Source organism: Solanum tuberosum, unplaced genomic scaffold, assembly GCF_000226075.1.
Source record: "Solanum tuberosum cultivar DM 1-3 516 R44 unplaced genomic scaffold, SolTub_3.0 scf00042, whole genome shotgun sequence".
Lineage (NCBI taxonomy): Eukaryota > Viridiplantae > Streptophyta > Magnoliopsida > Solanales > Solanaceae > Solanum > Solanum tuberosum.
The window spans coordinates 2,295,067-2,306,640 of NW_006238967.1; the positions used below are offsets into that span (position 1 = coordinate 2,295,067).

An 11,574-nucleotide genomic window follows, 5' to 3' on the forward strand; every position below is an offset into this window, starting at 1 on the left:
ACAACACATTATAAAACAACACGTAATAACCATCCAAACAAAGTGTAATTATTTCTATAGTCCTAACTAACTATAGCCCACAAAAAAATAAATCAAGATACATCTACTATATTTATGCCACAATAGTTTAGTTCATTTTTAACCTTATAAAAGCTAACCATTTATTTTTCTTTCAAGACAACATACACACAAATTGAAATAATGGGTACCCTCAACATCAACCATGAACTTGATGACCAAATTTTCAATACCATAAACCCTTTAGACCCTGAAGAATTTAGAAGGCAAGGTCACAAAATTGTGAATTTCTTAGCTGATTACTATCAAAACATTGAACAATATCCTGTTTGTAGTCAAGTAAATCCAGGGTATCTCCAAAAAATTGTACCAAATTCCGCACCTAATAACTCTGAGTCACTCGAAAAAATTCTTAAGGATGTTGAAAGGGATATTATTCCAGGGCTAACACATTGGCAAAGTCCTAATTTTTTCGCGTATTTTCCATCTTCAGGAAGTACTGCTGGATTCCTAGGTGAAATGTTAAGTGTTGGATTTAATGTTGTAGGGTTTAATTGGATATCATCCCCTGCTGCTACTGAACTTGAGAGTATTGTGATGGATTGGTTTGGGAAAATGTTAAATCTTCCCAATTGTTTTTTGTTTGCGAGTGGTGGTGGAGGTGTACTACAAGGTACAACTTGTGAAGCCATGTTGTGCACTATAGTCGCGGCTAGAGATCAAATGTTGCGAAAAATAAGTAGAGAGAATTTTGGCAAATTGGTGGTATATGCATCTGATCAAACACATTTTTCACTTAAGAAGGCTGCCCACATTGCTGGGATAGACCCTGGAAATTTCCGAGTTATCCCAACAATAAAGGCTAATGAGTACACCTTGTGTCCAAAATCGCTACGTTTAGCAATTTTGAATGACCTTAAAGAAGGAAATGTTCCTTTATTCTTGTGCGCGACAATTGGGACAACTGCAACAACTTCTGTTGATCCATTGCGTTTACTCTGTGAAATTGCTAAGGAATTTGGGATTTGGGTACATGTAGATGCAGCTTATGCAGGAAGTGCTTGTATTTGCCCTGAATTTCAGGTCTTTCTTGATGGTGTTGAAAATGCAAATTCTTTTAGTCTCAACGCGCACAAATGGTTCTTTTCCACTTTGGATTGTTGTTGCCTTTGGGTTAAGGATCCAAGTGCACTTACAAACGCGTTATCAACTAATCCTGAATGTTTGAGAAACAAGGCTACAGAGTTAAATCAAGTGATTGATTATAAGGATTGGCAAATTGCATTGAGTAAGAGGTTTAGAGCATTGAAGTTATGGTTAGTTTTGAGAAGTTATGGGGTAACTAATCTTAGAAACTTGATAAGAAGTCATGTGAACATGGCTAAACATTTTGAAGGACTTGTAGCTACGGACAAAAGGTTTGAAATCTTTGTCCCTAGAAAGTTTGCTATGGTTTGTTTTAGGATCTCCCCATTAGTACTAAGTCAAGTTTCAACCAAATTTGATGATGAGAAAGAAGTGAACATGTTTAACACTAAGTTGGTGGAGTCTATTAATTCATGTGGCAAACTCTATTTGACTCATGGAGTTGTTGGAGGCACTTATATTATTAGATTTGCAATTGGTGCTTCTCTTACACATTATAGGCATGTTGACGTAGCTTGGAAAGTTATACAAGACCATGCCAATGCCCTGCTAAATCAAGGCTATGTTTAATTTCTTTTAGGATTTGAATTATATATGTACTGAAAGATTTTTATACTGTCAACGTTTAGTTATTTATTCAAAAACTAGGGGAATCTTAGTAGGTCAGTTAGTTGACTATCTGAATTATTATCTTGTTCATGAAAGTTCAATTTCTCACCTTGTAATCCTCATTTCCAATTTTCCTTGCCCTATCCAATTTAAAAGGAAAAATTTGTATTCAAAACTAGGGTGAACTTTCACATTTTTATTTTTATTTGATTTAGATTTCAATGAAGAAAATAAATGTTGGTTGAGTTTTGAGGCAGCGATATTGCAACTTTACGTGTAATATACATCTTGTACTACTGCATTTACATAAAGAAATAAGTTTTACAAAAATTAAGCACCATGATTAGCTACTTTAACATAGGGATTTAATTTATATGTGCTGTTAGTGTAGAGATCCTTTCTAAGATATTAGTGCTGGAAATATTCATGTCATACCTCAAAAAGAGGAAGAAATATTCAAATTGTTGTCTAGTTTTGTTCCGATCCCTTAATTTCCTAGTGATGGGTTAGTTATATTTTGAATAATATCTCTTTTAAAACTAATTAACAATTCTGACAATGGTAACCAATCATTATGTCACGATCCTGACCCGCCGTGAGTGGCACCCACACTTAACCCTCCAGTGGGAGAACCAACTACCAACCCCAAACTTAAAAATCAAACCATTTTAAAGAAATAAGTCATTATATTAAACACTATGAAAATCATTTAAACAATTAGAAGATCGAGTTCCCATAAACTCGTCCAGTCAACAAACAGTTGCGGTAATTAACCTCTCTAGAATCTGCAAGTCGTTGTACCAAAACATCTAACAAGCCTAGAATAGGGGATGTGTCACGACCCAAGGCTGCCCCTAGACACGCGTCACGGTGCTTAGAGCCACAAGTGACCCTAAGCTAACTAATCTCATGGCATGACATGACACTGAGATTAACAAAATCAATCGAAAACTAAAATACACATGCGGAAGCTAAAACTAAATTAATAACTGGATAGAATCTATAATCTCAATATAGACAAAATCTGAAGGACAACATAACATGGCGGAATCTAATTGTTTGTCTGAAAGTCTCTACTAACATGGGTTGTTAAGATAAACCCCTAACTAACTCTAATATGTCTGAAAACTGAAAGTTATGAGCGAAAGAAAATCACAAGTGGTATCCTTGAGGAGATGAGGACTCACCAACACTACTGCTAGTTGATCAGAGATAGTACTTACCGCGGGTTGGATAATAAGCTTCAGAACCTATATTATCAAATAATATAGGCAGAAAGTATGCGGTCAGTACTACAAATGTACCAAGTATGAGGAAATGTATAAATTATGATATCCGAATATGATAAGCCTGTAAAACATGTTAATGCAATGATCAAGTGTATAATCATGAAAACTAAGTAAAATTGAACTAATATATATGAAATACATGATCAATGCAATATTTGAAAATCTGACTTTGGGACATACTAAAATCGACATAAACCATGTGAGTTACTACATTGAGTCCATCAATTGCTTTCACACTGAAAAAAGAGTGTCCAACTTGCTAAGGAAAGGACCATGGTATCTAAGGTAAGGTGGATCTACTAGCTAATATCTATTCGAGATAAATACTATCTGTGACACATAGTTAGGGGGCTTAGATATTGCTACTAAAGGTCCAAAAACGCTACACATAAATCATTAAGTCCACTCAGTGCTAAGTATACTCCCAATAAAAATATGATAAATATGTAAAAAGTAATAATTTTTACTATTGAATCATACTGTTAATCTGATAACATACTGAGTAGCTCATAAATCATGATAACTGAACGTAATATGAAAGATACTTTATTCAAAAATATCTAAATCATGATATTTGTGTATACTAAGGGATACTTTATTCGAAAGCATTATGATTCATGAAAATCTAATGATCTGAAACATGAATATGAAAATAACATAATTATGATCATGAAAAATACTTGCATGTTAATGGGTTCATGTGAAAACATGAAATTATAATCAATTCATGCAATTTAAGATCAATCTTGAAGAAGAAACTGAAATTCAATAAGAACTCAAGAAGATCATATAAACCATAGTTTTGAGAAAATCATAGCTTGAAGAAATAGAGATTTATATGGGACTCGATTGGTGAAGAGAGACCTATTGATGAAGTTCCCATATACCTTGAATGAAATCCTAGCTTGATTCCTCAACAGAAGCTTGAAATCTTGGAACCCTAGCTTGCTTGAGGAAGAAGACTTGAGAGAGAAGAAACTTTGGTTTGGAAGAATTAGGAGAGAATGGGAGGCTAGAGTCTTCAGGAATCAGTAAAACTCACTTAGATTAGGTCAAAACGACACAATATAAGATTTAAAAGAGTGAAAAACATACCTATTTAACCCTAACTTAAAATTGACGGAGCACATTCACAAAAGCCTTCCACGGACCGTACAACCCTTCACGGTCAGTAAAGGTGATCGTGAACGGGAAGGGGTTCTGAATTCTGAGGGCCAATTTTTATGAGATCCTCTATAGGCCGTGTAACACTCCACGGGCCGGACAAGTCCTCCTGAAGGACAATATTTTTTATTCTAAGGTTTGTTTTTAGGACCAGTGCATGGTTCGTGAAAGATTTTACGGTCCATAAACTTAACTGTGAAACTCACCTCCAAAAATTCCAATTTATGAGTTCCAGTTTATAATGCCCTTCACGGCTCGTGGTTCCTTTGACGGTCTGTAAATAGGTCCGTACAAACCCTTATTTTTTGCAACATTTTTGTTCTTTCTGATCTCCAAGGTCTTATATGAGTTTAGAAACTTTTAGGGTGTTACAGGATGAAACCCCAATATAAAAAAAGAAAACATAAGTCTAGAATATCTGAGTTCGAACAAATAGACAAAGAAATTACAAGAAATCAATATCGGTCAGAGGAAATTGCTCACCCTTAGATTCGAATAACAGATGTCTCACAGTTGAGATTGCAAAGCAACCGCCTGAATATATCCATTACTCAATAAGTAAGAGCAAGTGCAATATCAGTACACAATCACAGTGTACCGATAGGATTATGAGTTAATTCTAGTATTTGAACTATGAACAGGCAACCACAACTCAATAAACACATAATACATAATTACAACATAAGTACAACATAGTAGGACTCTCAGTCCTTACCCTGAATTGATATACATAACATCATGAATCATCAAAATGTAACAAGCAGTGCAGTTCTCTCATGCAACCCACATATACAAACTTTTAATTTATCGACGTGGTACCTGTTCCCATAGTTAGTGTATCGGTGTGGTACCCGTTCCCATTATATCAGCATAACATTTATTTCAGATGTTAGTGTACCACGTGGTATCCATTCCAGATGTTAGTGTTCCGACGTGATATCCATTTTAGATGTTAGTGTATCGCTATGGTACCCGATCTCAATCATCAACACACAACACAATCATAACCACAATGAATCACAATCACACTTGTACATTCATGTAATATATTCATTGCATGCGATTCATAACATCTTTCAAATCACATTATATCTTTCCAATTTTCCTAATCATATCTCATGTATGCATTACTAATGATGCACTTAACAAGCACATATAACATAAACATGATAACAACAATCATCACCTACCTCGAAACAAACCTGATTGCTCTATTTTTCCCTGGTTATGAATTTTGAATTTTTTGGTCTAAAACAATCATAAAATACAATAATCAATGAACAATGACCTAATTAAACCCCGATTGTAACCAAATCCTAACCCCCAGACCATCCCCATGATCATTCTACCCAACAAGGGTCCTTTTTACCATTAATTCAAATTAAAACCCTTTCTAAGAGTAGCACTCTAGATTCTAAGGCGTAAGAATCAAAATATAAGTTGGGGAAGTAATTAAGTTACCTTTACCAAAGAGATTGGTGGAAAAACCCAAGGGATCTACCCTAAGTCGCCATTCCCAGTTCCAAAAATGAAGCTATAGAAAATAAGAGGTTTTTGGGACTTTTCTACACAAAACTCTGACTAACCCTGCTATAGAGGGAATTAATTCATTCTGCTATAGCAGGAATCATTTCATCCCGCTATAGCGGCATACAAGGAGACAAAGACTTGCTAGTCTTTCCCAAAGCCCCTATTTTGCAACATACCTTCGAACTTTGACGTTCTATACTAACCTCTTCACGTCAAATCCGATACCAAAAGTTTTACTCACCCGAATTCAATTTCGAAAGGCCTTATGAATTCCTTAATGTCTTAGGTACAAGGAATTATGATCCAAATTTAGACATACCACCCCGTCCATTTCCGAATTGTCCAAAATCTCATCTCGCTCATAATCAGTCTGAGACTGACCTAGCCTAGAATGTTCAAGTCACTATCTATTTTTTTTTACCCAATTCTTTCACCTTTAGTCTACCCATGACGACCAAAAAGGGTCGTTACACATTAATAAGTCATAATCATTTTTATTCATGAGTCATTAACTATTCTTCATCATTCATACACATTTACTATAATTGCATTTGTAACAAACCTTCTGTACCATTGGAGCTATTTCAAGAGATGATTATTCTCTATATAATCTAAATGCAAACAAAATTTTCTCCCTTACAATTATTCTGTGGTTTTATTTTATTAATTTTTAATTTGTTAGATTCTGACTCCTAATTTGGTACTAGAAAAATTTATTGAATTTTGGGAGATACATGTGAAATATAGTCAAAGATAAGTATAATTGACTCGTCTCAATCTTTCAAAGATTTGGTCTTCCAATTTTTACTTATGGTTACAATTTTAATTTTCTTTTAATGGCTCAACTTACATTTCACCAACATTATTAATACATTCTATTTAATAATATTCATATAAAATCTACCAAAATGACTCTTAAAAGCAAGATTTGTGGAAGGAGACAACTTCTATAAATGAAAAATCCTTATACAGATTTTCCTTCCATATCATTAAAAGGTTAGTTAATAATGAAAATTCTAATAAAAATTCAAGTTTGACTCACTAATAATGACTTACTAAATATAGATAGACTCAAATTCTCTAAATTTGATTCCCTTACTTCAAATTTTTAAATCAACTTACTAGTTACTACTATAAAATGTCTATTCAAGAAACATTACTATCACAAGAAACACAAAATCATTAGGAATACTTTTAGGTAGCATTGAAGATGAAGTTCTCGCAATTATGTTTGTTTGCTATCATCATTGTTCTTCTTACATTTGTATCAGGTATTACTTTAACCCAAAGAAATATTTTTTTTTAGAGAATTATCAAATATTTCACAAAAGCTTAGAAAACAAAATAGCAACTCCTTATTAATGCATTATTCGTTTATACTCTCTCTGTTTCAATTTGCTTGTTTCATTTTGCCAAGAATTTTTTTTCATATAGATGGAAGAAATATATCGTTAGACGATACGAAGAGATGCAATGGCTACACAGGAGTGAATCAGTGTAGATTTGGACCTGATCATGGATGCTTTCAGCTTTGCATCATACAATTTAAAGTTGCTATTATTGCTGCATTTTGTGAAGAATCAGGAGCTGGAACTACTCAATGTCGTTGTACATTTGATTGCTAGTCTTCTTATATAGAGAGAGGATATATATAGCCAAGAGTTCAAATTAATACACAAAAAATAGTGATATAATGTTTTAAAAGTATTATTTTAGTGAAAAATAATAAACTTTTTGTTACTAAATTATTGTTTATTTTAGTCTTAGTTACGTTCATAACGTCATTCTGAAACTCTACTTATGAAATTTCATTTGATGAGATGTTGTTGTCGTTGAATTCCCTATTATCAGGAAATTGTTCATAGTAATGCAGTAATGGTCATTAGGTAATGAGATCCAATCGAAAATCTCATAATTTTTTGATAATTAAATTCGTGAAAATAATAATCAAGACTGAAAATATTACACTAATCTTAGTATTTTATTTCGAATGTAGTGAGTGTTACGAATCTTCTAATTCTTCTTTTCTAATATAAATTTAAGTGATTTATTGCTTATCTTTGACACTTGTACTTGAATTCAAAGGTCTAAAGGTTGACCTTGAATATACTGGTCTTGATCTTGACTTGTATTTAAACGAGTTTTTGGTAAAAACATATTTCAACTATACCCAAATTTAAACTACATCCTTAAAAATATTTTTTTTGGCAAAACAACATCCTCTAAGTATTTAAAACTTAACAATTTTCATCCTTCTATCATAAAAAAAATTAAGGCATCCTGCAAAAACATGAGCAGTTCACGTGACTATCAACAAAAGTTTTCCTGCATAATTTCATTACTTGCTATAAAAAGTTCCTGAAATAAATATTAAAAATCTTAAATACCATTGCTTACTGAAATAAAAAATGTGTGGAAGGTGTGAGGAAACATGATTTGCTCTTTTTCTCATTTAGTAACGGAAAAAAGTTGGAGCTTAATTATCTTTACCTTTTTCAAAGTCAAACTATATTTAGATCACTAATCTGATATTGAAGTGATCAAAATATTGATCATGTCTCGCATTTGAATTTCATTCTACATTATTAGAAGCGGAAGTCTCCAACAAACGTCGATTCTAACATATTCAATTGAGAAGAAACATATTTCAACTAATAATATTTTTAATACCAAATTACATAAAAAAATAAATGAAAAAAATTTGTCAAATTAAAAGATTTCGCATAATGCTAAACTCAATTACCGAAAAAGTTCACGATAGTATGTTTGATGTATCTAAGAATAATAATTACGTAAGAATGACTTGATTTTTGTGGGATCTGTTAGTTTTCTGATAAATTCAAGTAGAATGATGAAAATTGTTCACTTTTAAATACTTGAAGGATGTTTTCTGCTAAAAATGATACTTTAAGGATGTCGTTTAAGTTTGGCGTATAGTTAAAGGATGATTTTGGCAAAAAACTCTATTTAAACTTGGTTGCTTGAAATTGTAGCTTGTAGAGAAATTGCGATGTTTGATCTACAAGCTTTCCCAATCTTCTTGATTGAATTCTAGTATCTTTTCTGAATTATGAAACCCCTATTTAGTTGTAGGATGGAAGAGTTGTGATAAAGACAAAATCTTTTCGGCCAATAAAAGTTAAGTGACATAACAATATTTAATTGACCGAAACATGTCACTTGTACACATGATACATTTTCATTGGCCTTTGATTTGATTTGATTAGGTATGTTGTGTCATTTTGACTTGTTGTACGTTCCTATTAATTTTTTTTATTTGACTTGGTATGTCATATTATTTAATTTGACACGTGTCACCAATTTGGATCCATGAGATAAGATGAAATCAAGGGAAACTTACATAAATATACTATATTAAGAAAATATTTACCATTTATAGCAATAACATTTTTTTCACTTGATCACTTTTAATACATTTATAATACAATTTTAATACATATTACAAAGTACAATTTATTATTCACATATAATACAAGTTTTATTGATGAATAATACATTTCTCACACATTTTAATACACTTATAATTTAATGTGTCAATTTCTTACCAAACAAGCATAATATATTTTAAAAAACAGTTAAGCTCCTAATTTCCTTTCCATAAATTTCTCTAAGTTTTTTCATATTCATATTCTCTCCTTAACTTTTACACACACCATTTTCCCTCTCATTAACTTGATTCTCTTCATTTTTCATCCCTCCATTTTAGAAGACGCCATTTATATTTAGAGAAACTTTCAAAGTTAGATAGAACAACAAATATTTTCTTAAAAAATCAACTATCTCAAATTTTAATTCAATTACGAAAAATCTTTATAATGGTGTATTATATGGGGTTTGTACTCAATGTGGTACATATTGTGGTACTTTTTTTTAATATGAATTTATTTGATGATAGTATTAAATGAATAAAGAATATGGTTCAATTATATTTTCGCATTATAATTTCCTACATATTATATCATGTGCTATTAAAAACTTAAATCCTACTAGATATAAGTTCGATTGTTAAAGACAGAAATTTAAAAACGACTCATTAGAAGGAAAATATTAAAGATTAAGTCAGTTGAAGAGAAAACGTGCATTTTTTTCATATTCAACTGGAAAACAACATGACTGAGGTTGTATTGTGACCACGGGTGTTCATAGTTTGGTTTGGATCGGTTATTGGTCAAAACTAAAATCAAACCAATACAGTCAATTTTTAAATTTCTAAAACCAAACCAAACCAAATTAAAAAAATAACCGCCGGTTTTCTTATAGTTCGTTTGGTTCGGTTTCGTTCAGTCTTTTTATTTTTTTCGATTTGAAAGTATTAAATTTGTTGAGGGCATAGGCATCTCGATATACACAAACACCTAGTACATGAACAATCCACTAGAAAACTACTATGGATTCAATTAAACAACACTAGAATATCATTACACGAACAAAATGATTCAATCAAGAGAAAGTGTGACTATGTGGTATAAGGTAGGGTAGGTATAGATAAAGTAATGAATTTTTGATGGATTTGATCTTAGGATTTTAATAATTGTGTTAAAATTTAAGTGTTGGGCTTGAGAAAATGGTAAAATTAAGGAAAAATTACTGAAATACACGTCTTATGTTTCTCTTATTTCTAATATTCCCTTCTATTTCTAAAAACCTCTAAAATCCCTTAATTTCTCTCCTAATTCTAAATTATTTTATAATGTATCCGAGCTTGTTTTTAATGTATCCGATTTATTTTATAATGTATCCAAGCTAGTTTTTAATGTCCGAGCTACCATATTATGTATCCGATTTGTTTTACTTTTTTAGGGATTAATGTAATTACAAACTAAATAGGGATAGATTGTAATTTCATATTAAAACTATGTGATTCCTAAAAATTATACTAAAATTAAAGACTTAAGTTAATTAAAATTTAACAAAATATTTATATTTTATTTATGAATAATATATAAATAATTATAAAATTTATATATATAATTTCTCGGTTTGTTTTGGTTGTTTTTGCAAATTTTTTTAGTAAAATCAAAATAAAACCAAATAGTATCGATTTTCAAAATTTAAAATCAAACCACACCAAATATTAATTTTTTTAATCGATTTGATTTAAATTACTACTATTCAATTTTTTAATCATAACCATGAATAACCCTAATTGTGACCATAGAGAGTAACACACTCTAATAATGCATATGTGATGGAGATAGGATGTTAATAGGGAGTCAATTGTTATAGGAAAAATCACCCCATATACACATTTAAGAGTCAATATTACATGTTTTAAATCTACTTTTAAAAAATTCTTGCTTATAACAGTTTAATTACGGGTTTAACATATCACTAATTATTTATAAATTAATTAAATTTACTTTATTAAATAAGTAATTTTTCATAACTTTATATTATTATTAAATTATTTAAATAAATAATACCCCATAATTATCTCTTACACAATTATAGAGATTTACATTGATTACTGTTCCATTTTTACAGTTACAAGTCACACCCCACCTAAATCCCTCACCCCACGTCAATTCCAACGTTAAAAAAAAACAGAAATTCATCTTTCATCTCTCTCATCCATACTCCATTCCCGTTTGATAATTGTATTGCAAGAAAGTTTATTTTACCATTTTCATGGAGGTGAATCAGAGGTGTTTTGAGGTTGATCCTTTCTGGGTTTTGCTGATTTGAGTTCTTACTACGTGGGGAATGGTTAAAAATCGAATCGTTATTGATTTTGCTAATGTTTTTGGGAGATTTATTGCCATGTGTAGTGTAGATTGGAGTTTATTATAGGAGGTAA

The 11,574-nt window shown here is 31.3% G+C and overlaps 1 protein-coding gene across 1 annotated transcript; it reads left to right on the forward strand.

The window, feature by feature from the left end:
* The first annotated feature begins 201 nt into the window (after positions 1-201).
* LOC102592302 (tyrosine decarboxylase 1-like) lies at positions 202-1,734 on the forward strand. Its single transcript, NM_001318615.1, is given in 1 exon segment — positions 202-1,734. A coding segment is annotated over 1 exon segment (1,533 nt).
* The last annotated feature ends 9,840 nt before the right edge of the window (positions 1,735-11,574 follow it).